Source organism: Dermatophagoides farinae, chromosome 6 (assembly GCF_024713945.1).
Source record: "Dermatophagoides farinae isolate YC_2012a chromosome 6, ASM2471394v1, whole genome shotgun sequence".
In the NCBI taxonomy this organism is placed as follows: domain Eukaryota; kingdom Metazoa; phylum Arthropoda; class Arachnida; order Sarcoptiformes; family Pyroglyphidae; genus Dermatophagoides; species Dermatophagoides farinae.
The window spans coordinates 2,164,698-2,177,742 of record NC_134682.1 but is presented as its reverse complement, the minus strand read 5'-3'; the positions used below and the strand labels follow the sequence as shown (position 1 = coordinate 2,177,742).

The following is a 13,045-nucleotide window of genomic DNA, read 5'->3' as shown; positions in this document are numbered from 1 at the left end:
TATGGATTATTATGGCCAAACAACAACAACAACGACAATTATGATCTGTTATTGTTGTTGTTTGGTCATAATTCTAATGTCTAAGACAACAACAACAACAACATTTTGTCATTATATATTGTACCTTTGGGAGACATATCATATGTATACATTGGATTCTTAACGTGAATTGGATTCTAAAAAAAACAACTACAATATTCAAGAATATAGTCAAGTTAACTAATGCATGTGTATGTGTGTGAGTGCATGTATGATTATTAGAAAGAAAAAAAAACTTTTATTATGGAATTCATCGGTTGATGAAAATATTCTTATTTTTTACACATCTGATTCAACACACTGTGTGTGTATGAAGAAATATAATGATATAATATAATAAAACTTGAAACTTAAAGCTTGAAGAAGAATCATCTAATAGATGATCATGATCATCATAACATATATATTAGGAATTAAGAAACACAGTGGAAAAAAAGTTTCATTTTGTTTGTGTTGTTTGAAAATCAAAGGTCCATGTTTGCATAGTCCATAATAAACAATGAAAAAATAAAATTTCCTATATATTCCAGACATGTTTTGTTGTTTTAATTTGTATGTCAAATGAACAAGAGCGAGAGAATAAAAAAATCACTCAATCACTTACTTTATCATTTAATGATAAAATCTGTGGTGATGCTGTATACAATATTGTTGCTGTTTGTTCCGGTAATGTTGTAGCGGTTGTATCAATAAAATAATGTGGTTGTTGTTGTTGTTGTTGTTGCTGTTGCTGTTGAATCATTGATGGTGGTGGTGTATCAGTTATCGATGAACTTGGTGTTGATAATGAATGTTGTTGCTGTTGATGATGAAAAATTTGTGAAAATGATGGAAGATGTTGTTGTTGTTGTTGATGGTGGTGGTGGTGAGTAGGTATTATACAACCAGATGTTGGTGTTAAAAATGCAACCTGATGATGTAATGGTGGTGTTGCCGATGCACTACTACTACTATTTGTTGTTGTATTATTAATTGTATTAAAAAATTGTTGCTGTGTATCAAATTGATAATTTGCCGATATCGATTGATGATGATCATCAATAATATGATCCGATGGGAATGCTGTCGTCGTTTCCGCTAGTGTTAATTGTTGTAATTGATGATGATTAAAATGATTATTATTATAATGATGATTTTCTAATAATGGTGAATCGGAATGTATTAATCCGGTTGTTGATAATGTAGATTGTTGTTGTTTATGACGATTTAACGTACCATTGCCACCAATAAGTGATTGTTGTTGTTGTTGTTGTATTCTCGATGATACAAACGGTGATGATGATGATGATGAAAGATTTTCTTTAATCACAAATAAGCTAAGCTTATTATTTAAATCAGACACTGTTGCAGTTGATGTTGTTGAATTTGATAATGTTGATGTTGATGATGATGATCCAGTAGCAATAGATTTTTTTGTTTTTATATCTACAAAAAAAAGATGCAAAAAAATGGTGCAAAATTAAATACATTGTATCAAATCGGATTTTTTTTTGTTTTGTTTCTACCATTCTACCATACAAATCATCATCATCATCGAATGGACTGTTACATTGTGTGAATATACTCGATGATTGAATTACGCACAAACAAATGATGAACCAAAAAAAAAAACAAAACAAAACAAAACAAAACAAAACAAAACTATAATAATAATGCAATGGAATTATCGATCTCGATCGATTCGATTCGTGTGTATGTGTCCATTTCTTGCACAAAGTTTAATAATAAAGTGTACTTTTTTTCCATTCAATACGGATATTTTCTTCTTTTTTTATATATATTCATTCTATCTGATAATTTTCAATATTCGATTGAATTCAGAAACTTTTTTTTTCTCTCTCTCACTTTGACACACAAGAATATTCTTTTTTTTGTTTCAATTCTAATCTTGTTTGGTTATAGAATGTACAAACAACTATGATGATGATGATGATGATGACGACGACAACGAAGAGGAATACAACTTACAGTTCTCGATTATTATCATGTGATGATGATGATGATGATGATGATCGTCGTTGTTTGTATTTCATTGTTTTATTTTGTGCTTAAGATTTATTCTAATATTAGATTCGATAACTGAATTTTTTTTATGTTTTGTTTTCAACCAAGTTTGCCGTTGTACCATATAAAAAAATATATATATTTAGGGCCAGAAGTGATTCATCATCACCTAGTCACACTGTAGGTCCCTAGTATGCGTGTGTTTTTTTTTTGTTTGCATTGTACCTTAATATTGTATATATGTATTGTGAATTGAATTACTCAACTTTGTTTGTAATTCGTTTTTTTTGTTGTTTCAAATATTTCTATACTTTCTGGTTTCATCAATCATCATCATCGTCATCGTCATAATCGTTGAATGGATTTTTTTTCTGGCGACAAATTTTCAAGATCTTTGTAGTAATGCATGATAAAAAATAGCCACTACAAAATTAAATCAAAATAAACTTACCAGTAAATGAAATAATATCTGGTTTATTATTATTCGTCGTCATCATCATCATTGGCGTCATCATCATTTGATCTGTAGTAATGAATGTTTTATCATTATCACCATGATTATCACCATGATCATCAACATCATCATTTACTATCATCGTCATCGTCATCAATGAAGAATCTGGCTGTGAAGAAGAATCTGATTTAATCGATCGTTGTTGTTGTTGTTGTTGTTTCGTTTTTCGTTTGCCATCTTTTTTACTAACACCATCACAGTTATTATCATAGTCATAATTGATTGCATGATTTTGTTTGAATGATTGATTTATCGTTTGATTTGAATTTGAACCGGTAGTCATGGTGGTTGTGGTGGTGGTGGTGGTGGTCGTCGTCGTCGTTGTCGTTGTCGTAGTAGTAGTATTGGGTGGACAAAAAGCAAAACTGCAAATAATAATACATTTTTTTGGAATTGTCAAAAAATAATTTTTTTTTATCAATTTTTATCCAAGGAGACACACCCACTCGCACACACACACACAATTACTCATTTATTCATTTAATCATCAATTCAAACTTAAGACATTAAATTATGTCGGGTGTAGATGTGGAGAAAGTGAAACAAAACAAAAAAAAACAAAAACGAAAAAATGAAAATAAAATACAGAGTGAGAGATAGAGAGGGATAAACGCCCCTACCCAAAAAAAATATAATACTTGGAATTCATAACACAATCATCGATAAATCATTTTTTTTTTGGGATTGATTAATTCATATGGGCGTGTGTTTGTCTTTTTTTTTTTTTTTTTTGGTTGTCTATCCACTATCTGATAAAAAATAATGTGGTTTGATCGATTGACCAACTACTGGTTGGTTGGATGGTTCGTGAGTTATTATTATTGATCAAAAATCTCAAATGAAGATTTTCAATGGGGGAAAAAAAAAACTACAACGCTTTCACATTCAATGAGGAAAAAAATAAAAATGAAATTGCTTACTTTTGTTTAATTTGTTCTTCTTTACGACGATTTTTTCTTGTTATTTGTCGTTGTCTTACACGACAAACAATATAAACAATGATTACAATCAATAAAATTGTAAGTAAAAAACTAACAATCATCATTGAATATCGGGATTCATAATCATATTCTTGTAATGAGCTTGAAACTATATATAAATATATATGTTCAAGTGTGTAATTGTGAAATTAAAAAAAAATTAAAAGTTAATTAATCAATTATCAACAAAAAAAAAAATCCATTCATTACATACTTAATTTAGTATTTTTCGTAAACAATGTTGTCACTGTTAATCTTTCGACATCACTTTTACCACGTTCATTACGTGCAAATAATTCTAAACGATACGTTGTTCCAGGTTTCAAATTATTCAGATAAAATATTGGACTTGTTTCCGATGTAAGATTTATTTTTACATTTTCAATGCCATCATCACTACCGATAATATTAGCCGTTTTAAGTTGTTGTTGCTGCTGTTGATTTGTTGTTGTCTTTTTCGTCGATGATTGCTTATTACGAATTGAATAGATAATTTTTCTTCCATCACCATTATCATTGAACGTTGATTTTGATTCATTTTCATCATTATCATTGCCATCATTATCGTCATCATCATCATGATTATTATCATTTTGTTCGTATTGATAAACATAAGCAAAAAATATCTGTTTTGAACCACCATTATCACCTGGATAACATTCAACCGTAAGACTTGTTGTCGTTTTATTTGTTACTGAACATTCATGTAATGATGATGGTGGACCAGCTTTTTGTATCCAAAATATACATGGCTTACGTTGCATACCGATCATGTTGCTTGACCAACAGGATAATTTTCCATAATTATTCGTAGATCGAATTTGATATAATAATTCATTATCATATTGTGATTTTGATTGAGCAATAATTTTTGTTTCATCAAGCCATTCATGATCATGTCCATCAGCAACGTTAGTATTTAATGTCCAATAATAATTTGTTGCTATAGGATTTGATTGTACATCACAACGTAATCTTATTGATTCATTTATAGCTAAGGCATATTGATTTTGTTGTCGATTGTTATTCTGATTCTGATTCTGATTATTCATTATTGATTTAGTAATTGTCATTTCATTGTAACCGCTAACGAATGAAGATTTTTTATTATCATTATCATCTGGATATTGATTCCTACAGAATGGAACATCTGAAAAAAAAATTTTATCACTGATTAATGAATTAACCGATAGCAAACGAAAAAAAACTTACATTGAACATCCACATGTATTGAATTTGAATGTGCCATTCCTTGTTGATTAACAGCTAAACATTGATAACGGCCACGATGATTAGCATTCACAGATTCGATAATCACTTTGGTGATATTTTGTTCTTGTACATCTAATAGAAAAAAAAATAAACAAAGTGAAAAAAATCAATTTTTATTTTGATGAACAGTAGAATTTTTTTTCTTCTTTTCAGCTAACAGCAAACTAATCGCAATATTCTTTATTCACATTTTTTCTTTGTTTGAGAATGGAATTTGTCTTTTTCTTGTTCTCGAAACATGAATGATAACAAAGAGAAAAAAAATTTCCATGATAAAGAAATACATAATAAAATGAAAAAGAAAAAGTTGTGGTATGGTGGTGACAGTGGTGGTGGTTGGAAAAAAAAGCAAATCGAGAATGTCATAGAATAATTAAAATCAGAGAGAAAGAATAAAATAAAAAAGCACGAGCATTGATTGAATCAATGTTTTGAATATTGTATTAGAATGAATATACTAGAACAGCAGCGGCAACAACAACAACAACAACAATTCAATATTGATTGAACACTGTTCAATGACATGGTGAATATTGATTTTAAATTATGCTAATTTGATCTTGTTTTTCATTCCTGATATTTTTAGATAATCGGTGATTGATTTGTATATATCTCACTTGCCAATGAAAAAAAATTACTTGGAATTTTTTTTTCTTTTCACTTTTTTTTGTTGTTTAAACCATATCATTTCATGATCATCATCATGATGATGATGAAAATTCTGTCGTTTAATTTCAATTTCAATTTTGTTCACTACTTTTTTTTTGTTCATCTACAGGCCTTGAACTATCAAACTTTGTTCTAGATTTTCTTAATAAAGTTTGTTTTTTATTCTTATTACGTTATTTTATCTATATTGAGAAAATAGTGAAAATTTTTTTTTTGATTCTTCATCATTATGATCATCATCATCATAAAACGATGATATTCATGACGCACGAATCGGAAAAAAAGTTTGAGAATCCATTTTCCAATTTTTTTTTGTTTTTGTTTTTTACTATTAAATATCACAGACACGCACACACACACACACACACAAATGACAAACTAAATGAAACACGGCAAGTTATCGAAATGATTGAATATAGAAGAATCTCAATTTAAATTCTATGAGCATATATATGAAATATTTGAAATCGAAAACAACATGATTGTTTTGGAAATGTAAATGATCAAAGTGTGTGATGTTTTTGTATATTGAATGTTTGATGTTTGATCTAATGAATGTTTCTAATTGATTGATTTGAATCTAAACCCACCATAAATTAACAATATCCATCGAGTATTTGGCGTATACTTGATCAATATAAAGTTTTATTTTATGAATCAAATTTACCATTAGTGTTTAATCACATCATAGCTGCAAACTTATTACGATGATGATGTAAAGTTCATCGTAGTTCATTACGCAACCATATTTAGCGTTTTTTTTCATCTTTTCTTATTTTTGATGATGATGGAAAAAGATTGATCCACATCATTCATTCATTCATGCCAGTTTTCACACACACACGCAGACACACATTGATTTAGATTGAATTTCAATCAATTTCTATGTATAAAAGGCGAATGAATCGTTTGTTCAATACAATTTTACTTCTTTTTTTTTTTTGCTTCTTTCTACTGGAGTCACATTCTTGATATGATAACGATGAATGATGAACAGGAAGAAAAAAAAGAAAGAAAAATGGTGATTATGATGAAACTGAATTTAATTAAAGGGAAATTAATTTCTATTTTATTTTCCTGGGCAATGAGAATAGGTTCTTTGCAATAGGTTTATACGTATATATCGAAGGCAAATTCGGAAGATGATGATGATGATGATGAAAAATGAGAAAATTTTCCCGGATTTTTTTTTAATATTACAAATGTTTTTATTATTATTTTTTGGAAATTTTTTTTCCTCTTTTTTGCCGTTATTATTACCGAGTTTTTTTTCTTTCTTTCATTTGATGCTTATCAAGATATGACCCCATAAATTTTGAATTTTTTTTTGGCTCTATTCCACTTTACAAAAAAGTTCAAAAAAAAACCAATCAAATTGATATTATTACAATAAACATAAGGCCATTATATTGATTTTTTTTTTGCTTTGAAAAAAAGAAAGAAAAAAAAACTTGAGAAATGAAAAAAAAAGTTCCAAAGAATATAGTGTGTGCGTGTGTGGAGAGAAAATGTCTCAATGTTGCCACCAACTACGGCGCTAAACTAAATCTCAATTAAAATTACGTATAAGATTGGTGGGTAACAAAAAAAAACTTGTAAAATGGGGAGATTCATACTACCACCATTTTCATTTAATCTCCTTTAGAAGAAGGTAATAATAACTTTTATGATGACGATGATGATGATGATGACAATCAACGAAAATTGAGAAAATGGTCATAAAAACTTTGCAAAAATAAAATCCAAAGAAAAAAGAAAGAAACGAAAAAAATATCACATTATATTGCTCCCAAGATCCAATGGAACCAAAACGAAATCAAAAATAAGAAAAAAAATCCGATTCTAAAAAAAACACAAAATTGTTCCTCGATTTCATATCGATTAACCTTTTTCTCTGTTTTGCACCACTATTTAATATTTTTTTTTATTAACATTATTACAATGGCTATATATTTGTGATGATAACGTTTTTATTAATAACCAATATACCATCATCATCATCATCATCAATGAAAGTATTCGAATTTTTTTCTCAAAGAAAAAAATAAACCCAAAGGACTAATCAACGACTAAGGCTTCTTAAAAAAATGGACATTGCCGAAAAAAAAGATGAAAAAAAATTCCAAAATTTAAGAAAGAAAAATTTTTCCAGATAATTCTTCCACTATTTCATAGTTGGAGGATTTGACTTTGTGAAAAGCAATTGATGAAAAATTCTTTGATTTCCACATCATCATCATCTAACCATCGGCTATTGGATCCACATAAACTTTCAAAGAAAAACCTAAAAAAAAACAAACAAAAAATTATGATAAAAATAAATTGAACTGGACATTATGAAGTAAAAACCCAGGCGAGAAAAAAAACCGCACCGAAAGAGCGGAAATGATGATTTTTCTTTTATTTTTTTCTTGAGAAAAAGCCAAGTGAACAAGCAAATGGTGAGAAATAAAAGGTAAAATTTTTTTTTCATTTCGGTTGCCCAGTTTTTTTTCGGATTCCATCAACAATCAAACGAATTTCCATTAAATTTCAAGAATTCATTGTCTTTACCGTTGTTTTTTTTTTTGGTTTAGTTTAGCAATTTTTCCTGCTGTTAGAACTACAAAAATTTAGAGAACAATTGAATCGAAATTCGAATTGAATCTTCCAAATAACAACTAACACCATGTGATGAAAAAAAAAAAAGGAAATATAAAGTGGCAAGAAAAAAACGTTTGATTCGTTTTTTCTATTATTTGGTTCGGGGGATTGATTTTTCATTCTTTTTTTCTACGTGTGGTAGAAAAAAAAACGCAAACATTTCATGAATGTTTGGCTGATTGTTTTTTTCATGTTTTCCTGTCTTTTTTTTTTCTTTGTTCTGTCCGATCCAAATTTGTTGTTTGGTTCGTTGTTGTTGTTGTCGTTGTTTTTGGACAGAACAAGAAACAAAAAAAAAAAAAAAAAGAAACACGCACAGAATAAAGTGCTGAATCGAATTCAATTGAATCGAAAGAAATGAAAAAAAAATTCTAACGGATGATTCGTTAAAAAATGAGAGAAAATTTCCGTAAAAAACGTCATCATTCTTGCTTTATTCTGCAAAACTGGATTTCCACTTGGATTTGTGAAATTCTTCTTTTTTTTTGGCCATCGAAAACACATCATTAACACCACCAGTCAAAACAACAACAACAACAACAGCAAACAAGAGACACAGACTTTTTTATTCATGAATTTTACGTTTTTTTTTCGTTAAAAAAAATTTCTATTCCATTTATCTCGAAAAAAAAGAAAAATGAAAACTTTTTTTTGTTTGTTTGAAAACGTTAAGATTTTTTTCTGTTTGGTATTTTCTTGTCTGGTACCACTAAGAATTATTTTAAAAACAAAATGGAAAAGACGACAAAGAAAACATCATCATTATTATTATGTCATTTTAGGAATGGCTGTATTTATAGATGATTTTATAAACATTGAAATAAATGAATTTCAATTTCAATCTTTCGGTTGATGGACCATCAATGGACAAATAGCAATTCAAGAGAAAAATTTACCGTTTGTTTTGATCGAAAAGAAAAAATTTAAATTTTATGAAAATTTAATGAATTCCATTACATTTTATTGGACCTGGTATGGAATAGATATTGAAAATTATTTTTTTGTTCCCAATTGTGGAAAAAACAAACATTTATTATTACCAAAACAGTTATTATTTTCACCAGGAAAAAAAATTGGCCAACTGATAAGAATGACAGCAACGACAACAACAACAACAATAGAAAAATGATGTCCAAATGCAAAAAACAATTGCCATATCCGCATCATTAGGCGGCAATAAAATAAATAAAATAATCATATAAAAGAGCAAAAAAAAAAAAAAATAAACGTCCAGGATACAAAAAAAAATTGATTGATTCAAATGCAGTCAGCAATAATTTCTGCACTAGACAGAAAAAGAACGTCAAAGGTCGTCAATATTCGGGTCGTGTATAGACGCGTCCATTCTATGCATTATCATCAACATCCACAACAGACGATAAATGGATGCATATGTGTGTGTGATGTCTCGTGAGCATCATTAACAGAAACATTTCTGTTGACATGTGTTAGATGTTGCCAAAATGAAAACAAAACAATGGTTGTTTTCTTTTTGAATTTCCTGTTCTTTATTTGGCCATTGAACCTTGTTATATATTAACCTCCGGTATGAAAACTGTAGACCAAAAAAAAAATTGTTCCAGAATGATATCAAAAGACGTGTATGGGGCTAACATAGGATAGGATCCATTAAAAAAAAGAAACGATTCTACTAAGATTTTAAAATTAGAATAAAGATGGCTAATGATTACACAATGGCATCATCAAGGGAACATTCATTCATTCATTCACACTAAACAAAACAATGACGATTCTCAAAGGAATTGAGGAGTTTATTTTTTTCGATAAATTTTTTTCCATTATCTTACTGGTTTTTTTCTAGTTAAAAGTTTTTTTTAGTCTAAAAAAAACTTGAAAATTATACCTCATGAAAAATTGTTCGATATTTAGACATACAAACACACAATGAATGAATATTCAGTTTTTAATTGAAAAATATACACGAATTAATGCCACTAATGATACCGTTTTCGATGATTCATAATCATATGCAATGCATTACGATTGCATTACGCTTGAGAAAGAAAGAGAAAAAAAAACAACCAGAATAATGAAATAAAATTGATTTTCCTTACAAGAATCCAAGTTTGTTTTGGATTCTGAATAAAATCTCCAGAAAAAAAAAATTCCTGGGCGGTCTTTTAAATAAACATAATTAGAAAAAAGCAGTAACAACAATGTTTCGGAATCTGGCGTTTCCATTTTTTTTTTCATTCAAAAAAGTGAATAGGTAAAATTTACATTTTTTTCTGGTTTTTTATTCATTTGAATCTCATCCATATGTGGTGGCCGAGACCATATTTATCTTTTTTTGTTTTGTTTAAATCTATGCATTAAAATGATCTCTACCAGTGGAAAATTATGATAATCCAGACCTAAAGAACGAATAAAAAACGAGCAACTTAGATTCAAGTGTAAAAAAAACCGACTAACTAAGAATGAAAATGAATCCAGAGATAGAGAGATAGTGGGGAATTGTCTTGGGAGATTTTCATCCATTATATATTGGTATATATAGACGAAAGATGAAAACGAGAAAGCTCAATGAAAAGAGTAAAAACACAACTACCAGAAGACAAGAAGAACCAATTTTTTTTTGTTTTCATCACACACACACACACACACACAAACAACCAACATTCGATGAATTTATAGCCATGATATTTTTCATTTTAAATATATACACACACAAAAAAAAAACAAACCACCAAACAAACAAACAAAATAAACCACCATATATATACATTATAGAAATAGAAACAAATAGATAGATTGTCGTAAATTGCATCTTTCTGTATTTTTCTCTGTACATTTTTCATTCAGTAAGTGTGTGTGTGTGTGTGTGTGTGTGTGATTTGTTGAAATTAATCACCAAACGATATTTTATGATGATGATGATGATGATTATAATTTACACTTTTACTATATCAAATCATTTAGAATTCAGATGAAAGTAAAAAAAAAAAAAGAAAGAAAGAGAGAAAGAGATAAACGACGTTCGTTATTCGTTCAATGATACGAGCGACCCATAAACTTTACATACAACAAACACATCGACAACGAAAAAAAAAGTTAAATTTCATTACATAATATTTACACACACTTGGGAGAAATTGGATTTTGTTTTTTTTTCATTTTGCCATTGAATCAAAAATAGAAAAGGCACTGATAAAAGGATCAGCATCATCATCATCATTAATTAACGAACATATTCTTCAAAATTTCCAAGGTCGTTTGTACGTTGATTATGAAAATGTTCACAAGAAAAAAAAATGGATTCTTTGGTTCATTTGAACCGAATACAGCAATTAATTAGCAATTGGTATATATTTTATTAATTTTCAAATAATTTTCATTTTCATTGTTCGTTTGTTGGGATTATTTTCAACAAAATATCTGCGCAAATCATCATTAAAACATGAACAGGCAGAAAAAATCAATGTGAAAATTCATAAATACAGTTACTGTGTGTATGATAGGAAAAAAAACAATTCTTGAAATGAAAAAGAATTTGTAGAAAAAAAAATACCGTTAAGGATTTACACGTTACGAAAGTTAAGCCAGTGTGTATGCACTGATTAATCGAAGAAATGAAATGAAATGAAATTTTCAAGCACATCATCATCATCATCATCATCAAGGATAAAGCCTAGTATTTCATCACATTTCAATTCACACGTGAATAATAATATGCAAATCACCAGTTTTTTTTTCATGCTCTTTTTATTTCGTTTCAAAATATATTTTTTTCTTTTGTTGCCGCATTTAAATAAAAGAGGCTCAATTTCCAAGAAAAAAATACACACACACACACACACGCACTAAAAATGGCAAAGATTTTCATTCAATCCTCTCCGGTGTGTGTGCGTGTATTTGTCACCATTGATTTTTCTATGATAATAAAAATAATGAAATTATCCAGAATTCAGAATCCAGAATTATAAGCCAAATAAATGTCAACGAAAGCTATTATTATCGTCATTATTATTACGCCATTTAAAATTGTACACACACGCACAATCTGAAATTTTTAAGAATTGTAGAATAAAATTTTTTTTTTATTCTTTTTTTTCCAGTTTTTCCAACGAAAGAAATAAAACAACAACAACAACAACAGCAACAGCAACTACAAAAATTCAAAATCTAAATGATTATATAACCGATATATATATTCATTCATTTCATTACAAAGTAAGATTTTTCAAATTGTTTCATTCATTCTATCCATCTTTCTCTCTCTCTCTCTCTCTCTCGAATTCCAAAGAAAGTAAGACAAAAGAAACATTGGATGAAGGAGAAAAAAAAATCATCGTCACAGTTCATTTGAGCATCCTTATTATAAAGTCATTTCATTTCATTCCAAATTCATTCCAATTCATTTTCGATTTTGATTCCTTAGTGCACATTTTTTTTTGTATTCAGTTTTATTCGGTATTATGATCATCATCATCATCCTCATTTTAAGCAATTCAACAATGCGACAAAAGAAAAAAATTCTTTTTTTTTTTGGATCCTAAAGAATTTTCATTCTGCCACTCGCCTTTCCAAACACATTCACACACACACTCACGCACACACATACTTGAATTTAGCAATCGAAACCATTTTATTCATTTCAGTACTGAAAACCAATCGTTGCTAAAGTCAATTGTCATCGTCGTTACTTTTTTTTGGGTGTCTTTTAGTAGTAGAAACAAGAAAAAAAAGACATTTCGATCACAAAAACAATTTCAATTTCTGTGTGTATTGTGAATTTGTTTGAGGTTATTTGTCTGCCATTTCAATTTTCGTCAAGGAAGATTGGCAGATTAATGAGAATAAATGATAACAACAATTGTGAAACAAGATTGGTCAACAACAACAACAACAAAAAAATGGAGATCTAAATGAAATGAAATGAGAAATAAAAAAAAAATCGAAAATA

The 13,045-nt window shown here is 28.7% G+C and overlaps 1 protein-coding gene across 5 annotated transcripts in view; it reads right to left on the bottom strand.

The window, feature by feature from the left end:
• Positions 1-13,045, bottom strand: part of LOC124493658 (uncharacterized) — a 79,036-nt gene that overhangs the window by 5,957 nt on the left and 60,034 nt on the right. For all 5 annotated transcript variants that reach the window (XM_075732083.1, XM_075732084.1, XM_075732085.1 and 2 more), the window contains 5 exons: positions 4,750-4,881; positions 3,752-4,687; positions 3,478-3,646; positions 2,495-2,922; positions 644-1,464 (listed from right to left, as the gene is read on the bottom strand). In XM_075732083.1, the coding sequence (XP_075588198.1) occupies positions 644-1,464; positions 2,495-2,922; positions 3,478-3,646; positions 3,752-4,687; positions 4,750-4,881 (2,486 nt within the window). The remainder of the gene's footprint in view (positions 1-643; positions 1,465-2,494; positions 2,923-3,477; positions 3,647-3,751; positions 4,688-4,749; positions 4,882-13,045) is intronic.